Source organism: Stegodyphus dumicola, chromosome 2 (genome assembly GCF_044657685.1).
Source record: "Stegodyphus dumicola isolate Sdum_Otavi_A_Nest chromosome 2, ASM4465768v1".
NCBI lineage: Eukaryota > Metazoa > Arthropoda > Arachnida > Araneae > Eresidae > Stegodyphus > Stegodyphus dumicola.
The window spans coordinates 81,432,869-81,451,124 of NC_140769.1; the positions used below are offsets into that span (position 1 = coordinate 81,432,869).

The window sequence follows — 18,256 nt, forward strand, 5'->3', positions numbered from 1 at the left end:
TTATAAAATGCAAAAATTTTACGGAAAATATTTATATAAAAATGTACATCATTAATACATTAAAGGAAATGGGGAAAAAAAAAAAAAATTTAAATACTTTGTCCTCTATTTCTTTCAGCGTGTTCCGTTATTATTTTATTAATTTTTGCTTTAATATTAAATAAAAAAAATTGTTTCAAAAATTTCAATTTGTAATTCATCAATTGATTCTACACGTTTTATTTTCATGTTATTTCTTACTTGTCGTCTTCTAATTCCTTTTTACTTTTAGAAATTAAGCACTGATATGGATTTAAGGCCAAAGCGTGGATTACAAGCTATTCATCTATTTTATTACAGTTTATGTTTTCCCTTATATCGGTACGCTACGAAACACTTTACTTTCTATTTTGAATTATATATACAGATATATACAAACTTAAAGCATCTAGAGTTAAACGTAAATTGGAATCCAAAGCAAGGCAATTCCTCAACAATATGAACAATTGCAACCGTGTATAAGAGGTTTATCCAATATCTAAACAAACCAAAATTAAAAATAAGAATTCATAGTAGTGTAAACTCAAAACATAAAAATATACAAGTTAATAAAAATATAAAAATTAATCTCCCTTTAATGAAACTCCAATTCAGAACTCATCAGGGGAGAATGAATTAAAGCTTCATAAAAGTCGATTAATATGCTTCGAAAACGTGTTTCGTTCTCCTGGTTCATTTGAGATCAAAAATCGAAAAAGAACCAATTAAATTTTCATTTAAGACATTAAAATTCATATAAAATCGAAAAACTGAATCTCAAATGTACCAGAATTTTCCGTACACGCCTTTAAAACACTTAAAAACGAGAATAAGACATAACATTGTGCCAAATTAACTACTAGAAAAACCATAAAATTTTATAAATTATGTGAAATGACCATTAAAAAAATTGGTCTAAAACCATTATATGCAAACCCGAAATTCAAAAGCAACTATGCAAATAAAGAGCGAAACAAATATACTTCAAACCAAATTGTCATTTACCATTTTGAAGGTTCTTACGCCGCCATTTTGGAGTCGACGATCACTCTCTTCGTAGTTAATAATTTTTACAGACTGCACCCAACGTTTGATACCCCTGCACACAAAGTTTAACAGCATAGGACATTTTGAACACATGTTTAAATACTTAGTTCTGCTGTTAGACACTTTGAACTTTATCGCATACTTTTTCGAAGAACTACAATTTTTTGCTTCTCCACAGTGCAGAATTCTACAAGGAACACAATTTCATCATCTGAAGAATTCAGTGAATTTTCGTTTAGAAGGTCGTCCTAAGATTTCAGTAAGTTTGCGTTTTTAAAAATTTTTGTTTCTAATAGGTTTTCAGTTTTTAGGTGATTAAGGCTCAGTTTTTATTTTATTATTTAAACAATTCTTTTTTTTTTTTTTTTTTTTTTTTTTTTTTGGTATTAATATTTTAGTTTAGCATAATTGGAGACCACCAAATTTTTTAGTATTGTTTAAATGCCAATTTGGTTTAAAGTATATTTTTGCTCTTTATTTGCATACAATAATTTTAGACCAATTTGGTTTTTTTGAATGCTCATTTTACATAATTAATGTAAAGTTTTACGGTTTTTTTTTAGTCAGTTTGGCACGATGTTATGTTTTATTATGAATTTTAATGTTTTAAATGAAAATTTAATTGATTCTTTTTTCGGTTTTTGATGCCAAAATGAACCAGAAGAACGAAACACGTTTTCAAAACATATTAATCGACTTTTATAAAGCTTCAATTTGTTTTCCCCTAATGAGTTCTGAATTGGAATTTCAGTAAAAGGAAATTAATTTTTATATTTTTATTCTCTTGTATGTTTTTTCAGTTTTGTACTTTTATTTTTCGAGTTTGTACTACTATGAATTCTTATTTTAATTTTTCATTTGTTTAGATATTGTGTTAAACATCTTATACACGTTTACAATTACTAATATTTTTGAGGAATTGCCTTGCTTCGACTCCAATTTATTTTTAACTTTAGATGTTTTAAGTTTATTTTTACTCAGTCCTGCAGCTAAAGTGCCGGATGGGTATAAAAATTTTGTTTTTAATTTTTAGCCTCTTATTAAGTTTCTTTATATATATATATATACAGTACAAAATCCGAGATCCGGACTTGTCGGGACTTCGGCTCTTCCGGATTTGGGATGTTTCCGGATATTAGATCATCAGTTTAAATCTAGTGAGATGGCATGCAGAAATTTTAAAATTAAACATATGAAATCTTGATTTATGAAATAATGAAGCATCTATGATCTAAAAGTCTCAAAATTTACAAAAAAAAAAAAAAAAAAAAAAAAAAAAAACACTTCATATTTTTTCTGTTTACTTTATTAAACATTTCTTTGAATATAAATTGTTTAAGTTGCTTCATTTTTTGTGCTCATACTTTTTCTTCAATTCTGTAGACAGACATAATTTCTTGTTCAGTTATACAAAGTCCCACTGTTCAAGTCCTGTATTTGCTGCATCGAGAATTCCGACTAATCGAATCAAAATATTTTCGTTAAAAATAATTACGAATATTTTAAAGTAAATATTAATCGAAATATTTTCGTTTTTAATAACCTCTCGTCACTTTCTTCACTATTGGTAACGGTATTTTCTGGATCTTGAACTATACTACAGATTTCGCCGTCGGTTAATTGATTGATGATTGGAACATTGCCATCGAAATGAAAAGCTTCTTATCATCTTTCCTTATTACCTCTTCTCCATATTTCTTTACAAAATCCATTAACTGGAAAAGCAGATACGCAGCTACGAATCCAAATTCTTGGTCACACAAAATTTATGCTAAAATGATTTTTTCTTTAATAACGAGGTATTTTATTTAGTAATGAAGTAAAATTTAGAATCGGGATTCTCCACATGTTTTTTTACGGAGAAAAAAATCAAATGCGCATGCGTAAAGCATTAAAAAAATTCCTGAAAAAATTTTGTTCGTGGCTTTAAGGTCCCGATTTTAGATCATTCTGGATACTGGACGTTCGGATTTTGGACTTTGTACTGTATATATTTGGGGGAGGAAGCTTACGATATTTACAGAATTATTAGGTAGTCTTTCCTCACCAGCAGTTACAGTCTTATTTTTATCGGCCGATAAGATTCAAAAATTTTATTTAATAATTATCCTTTTAATAATGGTTTTTATCATTTAAGCAGTTAATTGCTACAGAATTTTTGTTTTTCCTCTCTTCTCTATTCTTCAAAATTTGGCATAGATTGCAGCGGTATAAAACATTTAAAATTTTATGCATACGCTGATCAGCTTTTGCTGCTTATGAAAGTAATCACATAATCTAGTCGAAACTATTTAGTTTTTTATTGACACTAAAATTTATCTAACTTTTATTACTTATTATTACTTAAGTTAAATAATGATTTTTGCTATATTACATAAACTCTTACTATATTACAATGCAACTACATTTGAAAAATAAACATCGCAACAACTGTCGAATTTTAATCAAATTTAAACATCTTACTTGACAATTAATTATGTTTGTAAATATATTTGAACTAGTTTAGCATCATTTCAGACCTGTTTCCCTGTTAGCGCTAAAGCTTGTTAAAGGTTTGAGTGTTTTGCTTTTATATCACGTTCAGTAAATTATCACGAGGCAAGATTTGTTTTGACATGGTTCGTAATTTTCTATACTTGTAATTATCGCTGCCAGTGATAATCATTTTCTTCCCAATAAATTATATATAAACGAATGCAAATATTATAAATGACACACACACACACATATATATATATACTCACTAATACAAGGTGCTACTGTTGACCGGCTTTGAAAATACCCTTTCGCACACCGATTACAGGTGGTGCCTGTCACTCCATCTTTGCAAGGACATTGTCCATTAGTTTGATTACAGGTTAAACCGGAAGATCCAACAGGATGACAGTCACAAGCTAGAAAAGGTATATAATACAAGTTTTATTCTGATTTTACAAAGCATTAATGAAAATAAAAGATGTAGCTTACAAATGTGAGAACGAGAAAACATTTTCTTAGCCCCTTAAACTTTCCATAAATACTACTGAATATTAATAAAATAGGAAAAATAAACTGAATATTTCACTAAAAGAAAATCTTCAATGACAGCAATTTCTCCAAGCAGTATACAGTGGTTGGATAATGTGAAACACCTACATCTATAGATCAACTACTTTATGTATATGGAATAATACATCTTTTAGATGCCAGTATTGCAATAATTCTTCTTGGAAATGACCAATACAGCTGTTGAACAATCATTAAAGGTACTTCTGGTCATTGTACTTGCAAAATAATTGCTGTTTCACTTCGCAGTGGTGAAAAAGGAAAACGCTATCGAATTCTGTTCTTTGGTATAACCCAAACACGTTTAATAGGGCAAGATGCGGGAGTCATGGAATTGTACAGAATACGATAGATGTTTAAGATCATTTTAATGTTTTCAAACTACTCTGTCATCAGTTCTGGGGCATGAACTGGTGCACTGTCATTTCGATAGCGGATGCATCTGTCGGGAATTCGTTCGAAAACCTGAACAATTGGATAGACCTTGTCCATCGATAGCTTCTGACAGCAGTGATATAACTGTCAGAACAATCAACATTCCCAGAGATTTTCATGCTACCACTGCCCAAAACATCGCTCCTCCGCCGTCCTATATACGTGGCAGTCCGAGTCGTGTGCCTTCGAAAGAGCTCTCCAGTGTGAACAGACGTGAGGAAGTTGGTGAGGGTGGACTCATTACTGAACAATACACGTTTCACATTGTGTACTACTTGCGTTTCTTACACTCATGGCGCATTTATGAAGAGGGATGCTCTCCTAATCCTAATGTTTAAACGTCATTCATTATAAGACACAGAGTATGCTTACTGTTTTTTTGAACGTTATTTTCCACTGTTTTATATTTTTTGCCTACATCTACTTTTAATACTCTTTTACAGATAGCTTCCTTTTACCTAGGCAGTTACTCCGACTAGATGAAGAGTTTTGCTTTTCTGGGTATACTGACATAAGTCTGGATACTACGAACTTCCATAAGTTAATGACTTGCTTTTTTGACAAAGGATCTACCAGCCGATGAGAACCAGAAAACTGTCCTCTTTTTAACTCCGATATACCAATAATTTATCATCATAATATCATTGATAATTCATCATAATATAATGAGGTCATCATAATATACTATTTACTGCATAGCTCTCAAGAGAATATAAAAAAAACTAAATAAATTAAGTTTGTCCTACTTCCTTTAACTCATCCGTAATAATTTGTTTCATATTTACAGATATGGTAGACGATACTATAATCGTCTACATATCTTCATATACTATAATTTCTAATACCGTTGAAAATTTAAACTTTTCATGCTGTTGTTGTTACTAAATCTAAGAAGAATTCCAAATTTCCAATCTGAAGTGCATATACTGATTTGAAATTTCGAATACCACATTAGCGAAGTATTCCAGTTCCATTGTCCAGCTCCTAACACCCAGAAACTTTTCTTGATAAAGTTGGTGTATTGAGAATACGGCAAAGCACACTAGGGCTATCTGCCTAAGGGAAGGGATGCCTTCGTGGAGGACTTTCTAAGGGAAACTGGCTCGTATACACGTTACACATGGGGAAAACCACGAAAACGCCCATGCAGCCAGCCCGTTCGCGGGATTCGAACCTCGGACCGAACTACCAGTGTTCAGCGATTTTACCGCTTGGCCGCTGGTGGGCACACATTTCTTGTAAAAATTGAAAGAATACATTGCTGAAATACACTTACCATTCGATACACTGGCTTTCTAAAAGAAATACTATTACCGAAATGTTAGGAAAAAGTAATTTTTATTTACATAAAAATAGTAAAATGTGTCTGTAAAAATAAATAAATAAAATTTCTCGCGTTTTAGAAACGTGAGGTCATCATAATATATTTACCGCATAGCTCTCATGCTCAAGAGCTCTCAAGAGAATATATATATATATATATATATAAAAAAAAAAAAAACTAAATAAATTAAGTTTGTTCTACTTCATTTAACTCATCCGTAATAATTTGTTTCATATTTACAGGTAGGATTTGTAAATGCATTTTTATTCTACTCTTCCTCCTTTTGATTTAGAACTCAAATTGTCCATACAGTTGTTCAAGAAAAGTAGGTTAAAGGTTCTATTTTCTTAAATATTGATATCAGACATATATTCCTATTTACAAAGTTTCGCAAAATTAGTTAGAGAATAATTTGAAACGAAATAAATGTATGAAAGATTTTTTTTGTACTCAACTTACGAAATCACAGCGTATGCTTTAATCGTTGAAACTTTTAGTCTATGGGCATCATAAAAAAAATCTAGATTTCATATTTCCAAACTTTTCCTACCCGCAAAAAATAAACTGAAAAACCGTTATGCGTACATACGGTTTATGTATACGTATGCTAACTTTTCCCAGCCACAGAAAATAAACGCACTTCTCATAAAATTTTCTTAATTTGCTATTAATAAGAAGAAAATGAAGATGCATGAGGGTATTTCCAAAAGATATTTAATTCTTTGATGAACTACAATAGATCGCAGGGAACTGGATGTTATGACAGTTGTATTTTAGAAAGCATTACAACTATGAAGCAACTTTTCTTTTTAAGAGCCAGTTTGTTTATTAAATTAGATGAGATGAGAGTTGGTCTTATAATTTGACTATTGTCTGCATGTTCTGATGTCAGAATAAAGTATTATCCCATGTACTACAACCACACGTTCATTTCTTGGATGACAGACAACAGAAAAAATATAATCATGTAAGATTTTCCAAGTTATAAATTCTGAACCGAAACTGTTTCATAAGTCTGTTGCACATTAGTAACAAGATACAATGGGCAGTGAGAGGAATCTAAAGTGATTTACGCACGTGATAATCGTCCGGATGCCATGCATTGCTTATGACCATCTCCAGGTTGTTGCAAATCATTATGTTTTGAATAACATGCAACTATCTGCTATTCTGGTAGAATATCAGCTCTCCCAGCCTAACAAACCACTCTTGCTTTTCAGCTGTGTACTGCGCTACCTTTTCAATAGCTTTCCTGTGTGACTTCGAATAATAACTTTGGAGAATACTTTCCTGAATGGAATCCTGCCCAGATTTCTTTCTCTGCATATCGTCATCCGTAACCTCTTTTTTCTTTTTTTTCCCTTTTTTACCATGAATTTTATTTTGCTGCTGTGGCGGATGACAAAACAAATTTTTAGCCACTCATGGTTCCCACCGTGTATTGAAACTTTTGCTGTTGAATAGTATTCCCTATTGCCTTAATTAGGCAACCAAGCGTGAATCTGGGATCCAGCGCACAAAGGGGCTTAAGTGGACCTTTTTCGCAGAGTGTTATTGTGGAGATACGATGTGCATATAAAAGCCCGTGTTGTGCGTCGCAAGAACTCGGGGATGGTTATAATAGCCGCTGTTTTGTTGGTCTGAAATGGTATTCTCAGTGAAAGGCAATACGGTGGGGAGATTTAAAGAGCACATTACATGGTACATTTAGTCAGCGTTGAAAAAGCAAAAGATAAATTCTTTCTCTCTCTCCCCCATCATTTGTAACTTTCTAAGACATCAAGCTGATTTTGACAAGATTAAGAACTCAGTTACTAGCTTTATTCAGCTGATATTTTCATCACATTTCATCAGTGCTGCATTTCAACAAGAGCCTGGCTCTGATATTTCTTTGTTTCCATCAGAAATCAAAGTTCTATTGAGACGCACTGGGCGCTTGTTTTGGTTAGCTTCAGAATCCGATTAAGAATGCCTAGAGCTCTTGACGCACGCATTGTTTTTCCAGTTCTATTTATGAGAGAAATGAAAAATACAATTATGAGAATTATAAAACGATTTTAGTAGCCCCTTCAAAAAATATGAAGTTCTTGGGTATGTAGTTCTGATGGGCGTATGTAGTTAGACCCTGATCAGTTCTGATACATATTTAATTTTCTCTCTGATATGTTAAGCATAAGAAAAAATACAAATTGTATAATATTTTATACCGTCCACCATAAAGAAAACTATTTTATTATCAAGAGTAATCGGTTTGTAAATATAAACAATATTTTCAAATTAAAATAGAATCATAAGATGCTATTCTGGGGGGGGGAAATGCAGAAAGGCTGCAAGTTCATATGTGTATGTTATAAGGTAGAAAAGTTGAATTTTATAATGATAGGCAGATTGTTATATTCAATATTTTGAACTAATATAATTTTGCTTTGAAAGAGTCGTTAAATTTAATCTTTTATAAGAGTCTTTTAGCTTCAAATATTCGGACTAAAACTGTACATTAGGAGTATCCAAATTAAAAAATATAACAAGGAAGAAACATTTCCTCTGTTTCTTGTATAGCATTTGATAACTTAATTATCTCATTCCTTCTCCCGGCTACCTTTATTGATAATGCCGGCTACCTTTATTGATAATCCCGGCTACCTCTTAATAGGATTTTGTAACATTTATTTAAAAAATTCAACTCTGGTTTTGGGCAATTCTCCATAGCTACTTAAAAATAACCGTAAAGCATTACTGAAATACTTATTCGCTGCTGCTCCTAATATATAGCATTTCCTGAATGCTAAATATTTGAGTTTCTGTTCCTTGGAGATGTTATATGGAAAGTTTTCTTATTATAAAATACTCATACACATCGTTTTCATTATACTGAGATTTAAAAATAATTATTTCCGATTATTATTATTATTATTATTATTTACTTTATTGATACCCTTTGCAAAACGGGAAAGGTATCCGATCTGCTGACGGGGGGGGGGGCAGAGAAACGGCATCAACAAAATTGGTATATGGATTGGATTGGGTTATTCCAAAATACACTACGCTATGATGTCTATTTAAATATATATGATATCTTCTGAAGTATTTTCTGAGATAAATCACGAAATTCTTATACCAGCTTACTCAGAAGACGAGAACCAAACCTTGCTCTAGCTATATACCAATGTTTAGTGGCTTTAGCCACTGGGCCATTCCTCACTCAAAGACGAGTAGGGGGCATGTAATAAAAATGTACAGTTAAATATAGTATTTAATTAAACTAATTTTTAACGCTATTGAATATAGCTTTCTTTGACCCATCTGACACCTCGCACCTTTATCTCGCCTTGACCTTTATTTGCATAACGTTGACTAGTAAACAGAGAAAGTGTTGGGTTATCTGAAAAATTGATTCTATGCTAATCTATTTTCATGCTAGCTACGAATATGCTTAATTTATTGCTATCTATTTTATTTCATATGGCTATAAAATTACATTTTGGTGTCTTTAAACTTCACTGCAGAGTTTTTATATTCTATCTCATCAATATATATGCTAGATTTTTATTTACCGACAGAAAATCATCAGCTCTGAAATTTTCAAGGATAACACACCAGTGCGAAATCTTAGACTGTAAACTAAAGCCATCTAAGAAACTGGCAGATACAAATTAAGGTTAATATCACTATCTAAAGCAGGAAGTGGCAGTGTCCTGTGGAAGCAGCTAGGAAGAATGAGGAGAAATAAATGAATAGAATAATAATAAACAATTAAAGTTAAATAAAATGTAGAAAGATATATACAAATATATGTAAATGAATATAATAAAAGTCAGACGAAATAATAAATTAAATCAATGCATCCTAAAAATGCAACTAAAAAATGAATGATAGGTGACTAATTAGTGACCACAGCATAAGGTACATCCCGGATTAAAAAGAATTATTCTCGATCAGAAAAACTGCATCCTTATTTCAACTCTAATTCACTTAAAGTAAACGGGCGGCCGGACTCTCGCGATACCACGCCTAAATATTTTAAATTCATTGTAAGAACTTATACATAAAAGTACTTTTTATACAGTTTGTCATATGTAAGTACTAGTGAGTATGAAATAAAAATTCTATTCATTGAGCATATTTCTTATTTGGGGGCGGCAAATACGGGGGGGGGCAGCCAATCGCCTAGGAACGACCCTGTAAAGCTCCTTTGAGCGGAGAGACAAACCGCATAAAATCTCCGAGTCCCGATTTCCGAACAGACAAGCATTTCGAAATGAAGCATTTTTTTCTTCAAGCGCTTATATTTTCCCGCGCATTTTGTCTTCCCAGAAGAAATGAGATACAGATTCCTAGCACCATTGGCAGCTTTTATTAACTGCTAAATGACACTAGATCAGTAACAGCAAACTCGGCTCCAGCATTTTCGGCGCTCGAGACGATAAATAACGTTTTCGTTCTGTATAAATTAAATACATTAATAATTCAAAACGAAGTATACCTTTATTTAGTTGTTACTTGTAATAACTGTGCTGTGATAATGATTGTTACTTGGCGAACTAAAAAAAAAAAAAAAAAAAACAATCGCAGCCTTAGACGGTTGTTTTATATCATCTTAGAACCGACTCTGAGTAACAAAATATTTTCTGTTTATATTTAATTGAGATTTATTTGTACAGCAAAGTACAAGAACTCGTCTAACAGAAATTAATAACCGGAATTAAATTTCCCACAAAAACTGAGATGCACCGAAGCCGGGTCCGTTCGGCTCGTTTGAGTTTATTTCTTGCATAGATAGCTGGTATTTAATAAATCAGTTTAACTAAGAAACTGCACGTTTTATAGGAAACTAAAACTTACTTGCATTAAATTAGATACTTTGTTGTTAAAAAAAGGGGCGCCTAAAGAGTGCCCACATATTCCATTGATGATAAAGAAGAAAATGAGTCAATTATAATCTAGCAAGCTCGTACGTTTAGCTTCAGCTTTAATATGCTGCCATCTATCGTTAAAATGATGACATAAAAGTTGATCCTACACATGACAACAGTATTTACTCTACATTTCCTGTATAGGTAAGATTACTTATATGCCGTATACATATTTTTAAAGTATTAAAGATGATCAATTTACGGATCCTTATCTAGTATTTATGACGCCTTTCTGCCAGTCAGAAAGAAAAAATTTGTTTAGAAAATATAAATTCAGTTCCGCACAAAGAAAAACACTTGCTAAATTTAAAATATCTATTAACTACTCAAATTAGAATCAAATCATATATAGTCAGCGCTTAATTTCTAAAATTAGAAGTGCTGGAGCGCTATGGAAGACCGTCAGGAAAGAGGAACAAGAATAAATAAATAAATAAATAAAATGACCAATAGAATCATTAATAATTAAAAAATAATTAAATAACCAATGATTAAAGTACATAATTAAAATTAAAACTTAATAAAATGTAAACAGATATATTAAAATTTAATAAGCGATTTTTAATATAATTTTATCACAAAAAAATAAAATTTTCGAGGCCAATTTTCTACTGAAATTGTTGTTCAGTTACGTAAGAGAAGTGCCGAAGACTTCTTATTTAGAACTCCGGTGTGCTCCGGCTAGAATTATGATTTATCCCAGAAACTAAGAAGTTCCGGTGCAATTTAATATACAATATAATATATAGAGTAAATACTCTGTATATAGTAGCATCTATTTCAAAAATTAACTGGAGTACAGAAAAAATTTTAAAATTTACTTTTTATGCATAATTATATAATTAGGACTTTTATCTACACAAATAACATTGAATATTTCTTTCCGTACAGATATTGTAAAATATCTACGGATGTTCACAATTTCTGCAATTTAATCTTTTGTTCAACTTAAGGAATTATTATTTTTAAAATATATTTGTATTTTTTAATAATCTTCATAAATTTCATAATTTATAAACTGCAACATTGGATAAATTTATCAAAAATTTCTCAGGAGTGGAAGAGGATCGCGAAAACAGCATAAAGGGAATTGAAAAAAAAAAAAAAAAAAAAAGCCTAAAGAAAATGGTCACAAGCAGAAAAGAGAGTAAAATAAAATCTATTATAAGGAGAGTTATTTTAGTATCTTTTTGAAAGAATTCAAAGCAAGGAAGCTAAATAATTCTATTTAAGAGCTCTCTGCTTCAGAAGTTTCTTTCTTTCTTTTTCTTTTCTTTAAGAGAGGTTTTCTTTTCTTTAAGGTCTACTAAATAAGTTGGATAATTCGATAATTCTTCTTAATACGTCCAAGTAAAGAAAGCTAAATTATATATTAAGATCTTCGCTTAAAAGAGAATAAACGAAATTGAATCTACCTGCAAGATTGGCAACAGTTATGAGAAGTGATATCTGCCAGGTCATGTAGATGATAATTGATGTGTAGTATAACATAAAAGTTATGCAACTAATTAACAAAGACTCGACTATAAACATTTCTAATAAAAATATTTTACGCTAATTTATATATATTTACTAACACTTTTGGTGACTTTCCAAACAAAGGATAAAAATTTATTTCTCGTCGATACTTGCATCTGGAGTGGAAAACTTACATTTCGGCCAGATCGTCAAACTACTTTGCATTATGTAATTCAGTCTGCTTTATTTTATTATGGCAAAGCATGCAAGGGTTATCTAAATAAGGGAAGAAATGCCTTCGTGAAGAGCTCTGAAAGGGAACTGGCTCGTATGCACGTTACACATGAGGATAACCGCGAAAAGACCTATTCTGCCAGCCTATTCGGCAGAATTCGAGCCCAGGTCGAATTATCAGTGTTCAGCAACTTTACCGCTCGACCACTGGCGGGCTTGCATTACACTGATAGTTGGACATCGTGTCCTAGACACGAGTTTAAATACTTATAAGTTAGTATTATTCGTGCACTTGAGATATGGACTCACAAGAACCAGGTATGACGAAACCATAAGATAAGTCACTGCTCTTAGATTAGGGTAAATCGTATGTGAAGTAAGGAAGTCATTTGAGATGCATGGATATTTCCAAAGAAAATGCAATTTAAGCGGGTCGAATAGATTAATTAAACTATTGTTATTTATTTATAACTTAACCAAAATCGTCACTACGCTAAGCCAATGCATTTCCTTCGCCTCCCTCTTGCTTGCTTCTATATTCTAAAAAGAATGTTGCCGCCCAGACGCGGTATAGTGATTACGAGTGTCTACTGCGGTACCTAAGGCCCCGGGTTCGAATCCCGGCGAAAGCAAGGCACTGGATGCTTGTAAATGCATAGTTTCTTTGGGACATGGAGGCACTCTAAATATATGGCGAGCTGAAAGTTCTCTCGCGTTGTTTGGTGGCAGGGCAGAATCCCAGGGTGCTGTCCCTCAAAATTGGGTTCGGAGAAGAAGTCCAACCTCCTTGAGGCTATGGGAATGAATGTTCAATGAAAAATGGACTCGACAACAAGAATGCTAGCTCAAATTTAACTTCAATAAGAGTTAAAAAAACCTGCTTCTATATGGAAGAACTCGATTACTGGGACCATAGAGTGCGGGATGAATGTCAATCGAAAAAATTTAGATGACCAGTTTATCTTTTTTATATAAACGGAACACATATTTACGATAATGGAAGCCAGAGGGTTTTTTTTCCCCTAAATCGGTTTCTATTAAATAAAGTAATATTAACCAAACAAAAATATTATATTTGACGGGAAAACTGCATATTATTATCAACCACACACACACACACACACACACACCAAAAAAAAAAAAAAAATGCGGGCATGCTTAAAGGCTAACAGAAGATAACTGACTGCAGTTTCATCCCGTGTTTTAAGATAAAAATTACTTACACGAAAAGAAAACTTATAACGTCACCACATTTGCTTAGTTCTATCAAAAGAAAAGAAACGCTTGCTATGGCTATGGTTAAGGAATGTTTGTTATGGCTAAAAGTATGAGAAAAGTATCAAAACACATTCATTCTGAGTTAATTTTATAACTTCTTAAAATTATATAGTATACTGTATTGTTTTCTTATATTATTTAAACAAAACAAAACAAAAAAAAAAAAAAACTGAAAACTCATAAAAACATAAATAAAAAGCTTAATTTTATTTGATGTTACCGAGACGCTCTCTCTTCGGCCTTTTATAGCTTTCAACCGGTCGCGAGATATTTCTAGTATTTTCTGTTTCTCGAAATTACTGGAAAGCAGTAAGGGGATAGAATTACAGTTACAGTTAACATAGTGGTCAATTGCATTTATCCAACTTCAATACAAATTACCTATGTATCCATTTACACGATGTTAAATGCACCTTACCACCGTATTTTTTTTACTTTTCCGGCATAGCTTTCTCTTAAAATTTGTCTCGCGTTACATTGCACGGGGAAATGCAACAACTTTAATTATAATTCTACTAAAATTATCTATTTAAATACAAAAATCTTAACTATACTTACAACAGTGATTCTCAGAGTGCGGGTCGCGATCAACCGATGGATTGGGAACCATTTTGGTGGACCGCAATAAGTTTCCAAGATTTCTTTCGTTTATTGTGCAATATTTACCTATTAATTACGAGCTTATTTATAATTACCAATTAATTGTTAGTAATTTTATGTTTATTTAGTATTACGTCATTATTATATTGCTTTCTTTTAAAAATCTCCTTCGCCACCTATTCTTTCACAGCAACTTCATGCATGTGAGAAACGATAAGTATAGCTCTCTATCTCTCTCTCTCTGTATATATTGAAAATATAAAATAAGAAAATAAGCTTCCAATAAAAGATTGCCAACTTAAAATCAGCAATGCCTCTTTAAATTTCTTCTTTAGATTTTTATACACCCCCCTACAATGAGCATCTGTGTTACATTGAGAAGTTTCGTGAAAGGATCGTATAAACACAAAAAAATATACACTTATCTGTTAAGACATCTAATGTTATATCTGAAATTCCTATATTGTTAAATGTTAAATATGAAACTACTTGCCGTTAAAGGGAGTGATCGTATAGTGAAACGTGTACAGCATTTTTGCGTTGTGAAAAAAAAATGCATCCCGGGACCGCGCCGTGAGAGGATCGAAAACATAAAACATATACAAGATATAAAGGAAAAATTCATATTCAATATATAAAGAAAACATACTGTAAGAGGTTCCAGATTAAATATCAGTTTTATTCAATTACAACACAATAAGAAAAATCTTAACCTCATCTGAGAGTCTGTTCATTTAAATTCATAAAAAAAACTTAAGGTTTGTCTGGTGATTCAAAAGAAAGGGAAGGGAAACAATTTATGGCCTGAGAGTTAAATTTTAGATTCGACGTTGTTTTTACTGCTAAGGACGTTTTGGAAAAACTTGCCTAAAGTTCCAACACACCAAAAAAAATAATACTTATCTTGAGTGGACATCTTGAAGTGGAGGAGAGCTCATATCTTAGCTCTATCCTTACGTCACTTGGCAAATCCGCAAGACAGAGACTCGAACGGCACGACAATAAATTACATCAGCTATACCGTCAAATCTTACGCCTGCTACTGTTTTCCATAGAAGAAAATTATTTCCACTGGAAGCAAGAGAACAGCTTACACCGCACGGCTGTCTGCCCAGACTCTCAGCTCCACCAAGGAAAACGTAGACAATTAAGCTAGGCATTTTAGAGAACGGCTAACGCAGGCTTCCAGTTGACCAAGGTGACATAATTCCTTCTGTTTTCAAGTCGGAGTTCAGAGGACATCGTCCTGACTTTTGCCGATACAGATAGAGACTCAAGTCTCTGTTAATTTTTTTGTTATTCGCTCAACAGTTTTTTTTTTCTTCGCATTTTGAGAAAACCCGCGGCCGGGGAGCATAATTGCCGCTCCCCGCCGGAAGCACTGCTCGATGCCGACTAAATCTTTTCCTTTCTCCGGTCAAGAGTAAGTGTGTCTCGCCTCTTAACCAAACGCGGCCGGGGAGCATATTTGCCGCTCCCCGCCGGAAAACACCTCTCGGAGTCACTTACATTTTGTCCAGCAAGCCCAAAAATCAGCGAGTCAGTCCGAGAGTCAGCCAAAAGTGAGTGTGTATCCAACTCGAATTTCCTTTGTCTCCTTCACAAAACGGGCTCCCACTATGGCTTCACTTATCGCCTTCTTAATTATGGCAAAATCTTCGTTTTCAACTCCAGAATGCGGAAAAAAGGGTGATCGCGCATGCGCGCTTTTCTTCACTTAGCCAACAACCGGACCCTCAATCGCCAAAACCTGAATGACTTACATTGAAAGACAAGTAGCAACCTTTGACCTTTCCGTCACGTACTTTCCTCTCTTAAGGTCAACTAACAATGAAAATTCTTTCTCGAACATTCTAAAGCGCGCGAAATCAAGACTTGGCGAAAATTGCCTCCCTTTCCCTGCTTCTTTCACAATGAATAAAAGTTTGTACAAGATTTACAAATAGAGGAAAATAAATAATACTCTTTTAAACTAAATAATATTCCCAGAAGCATCTGTCTTTCCCCAAAATTAAAGCCTTAAAATAAATAATTCATAATCAAATAAAAATTAAGATTTCCATAAATCATAAAATCATTCACCTAATTTTTATAACGCTATCAGATAATTTCTCTACATAACATTCCTTTACCCTAAGGAATTAAATTTTGGTTTACCAAAATTTAGCAGACAGACACTTCTTGAAATACCATGACTCATACTGTGCAATAAGGCTAAAGGATAACATAATGTAACAATATTTCACACGACTTCTTGGTAACAGTGACGTTACTGACACATTAAATTTCAAGTCCAAAATGTGCAAGTAAAACAACAAGATTAATCAAAGCAATTACTAATTAAAATACTCAAGGAAGATCATCAAAAATAATTAATCAAAACATCAATTAAATCACTTAATTAAACCTAGAAATAGTCAGAACACATACAAAAATAAAAATAAAAATAAGGCGCTAATCACAAACAAAATATGTCTAAGATCAATCAATAAGATAATTAACGCGCCGCAGATACATAAAATACATTCCTGAGAAAATAAACACACTAATAATTCAAACAATTCCAAATAAAATATGTCACATGAACGTATTCAAATAAGGAGTAAAGACCCCTAAGTACTACGAAATTGAATAACTTCTAAGATTGAATCCCAAACAGTCACGTCTAAGAACAGAAGCGGCGTGATCAGGGCCAAGCATTAGAAAAGAAAAGAACGTTACAACACAAGGAACCTCGGAACCAGCCGAAAATACCCCACACAAAGATCAGAAAGAAGGAAAACGTGATTGTCCAAAAATTCAATCCAACCAAAATCAATTCCGAGAATGAACATAACGAATACGCTGTGCAAATACCAATTAGAATTTTATCCAAAACACACAAAAATAATAGTAATAATACAACCTAATGTATATACAAAATGACGTTTGGCCAATAATTACAAACAGATACTACTAAGATACACATATAGACATAAAATGAAAATACAATTAAACTGTAAAAATTTCGTACATAATTCAAATGAGCAATGAGATCAGCGATACTTAAAAAAAAATTTAAACTGCAATACCTAAACAAATACACAAATAGTCATTATGTTAAACCATATCAAGTCAAAAAATATTTCACTGTAATTCAAATCAAGCCAAAAAAAAAAAAAAAAAATCAACCAGCAAGAGTGAAGTGCCGCTAAAAATTTCAAACCTCACGGTAAACACTAGTGAGTAACAACACCAAACTTAAGTCCCCTTAGTAAGACAACACCAAAAAAAAAAAAAAAATCCAGTAATTCTAAAAATCCCTTAAGTCCACGAGAAAAAAAATTCAACCTAGTCAAAGAAATCAATCAAAGCTGGACTGAAGCACGTTACTAGAACACTAAATAAAATATCACAAATCAAAAAGGTGTTCAAAACAAACCCCCCAATTTAGGCGAAAACTGAGATCTATTCTGCATCAGACTCTTCCAAAACATTGTATAGTAACCTAAGTAGCAGCCTTCAGCAACACCTCCACCCAAACAAAAGAAACAAAGTAACTCTTTACCGCGTCCATGTAAGCTGAGAAAAGCGCTGTATTATGAATGACAGACTCAAACTTTACGTATCAAGCAAACCTCCAGACACGTTGAAAGAGAACATAAGATCTCTTATCTCGGAAAGGAAAGTGCGCTGACTGAAACGTTACAATCCTGAACCAACACAATGAAAAAAGATACAACAATAGTTTTCTCAGATAACAAGTTCCTGTTTGCCCCTGGTGTAAGAGGTCAAGTGCCACCATGAAGTGCAAGTATTTACAAGGAAACGAGCTTTCAGGACATTACAACTTCACGCAAGACCTAACTGCAAGCAACAAATGCAAAGTTCTCAAAAGTGCTAAACTAAAAAAAAAATACTCATA

At 32.7% G+C, this 18,256-nt stretch overlaps 1 protein-coding gene across 2 annotated transcripts in view; it reads right to left on the reverse strand.

The window, feature by feature from the left end:
- Positions 1-18,256, reverse strand: part of LOC118182640 (netrin-1-like) — a 268,640-nt gene that overhangs the window by 28,715 nt on the left and 221,669 nt on the right. For both annotated transcript variants that reach the window (XM_085810819.1, XM_085810818.1), the window contains one exon: positions 3,810-3,959. In XM_085810819.1, coding sequence (XP_085666945.1) covers positions 3,810-3,959 — 150 coding nt within the window. The remainder of the gene's footprint in view (positions 1-3,809; positions 3,960-18,256) is intronic.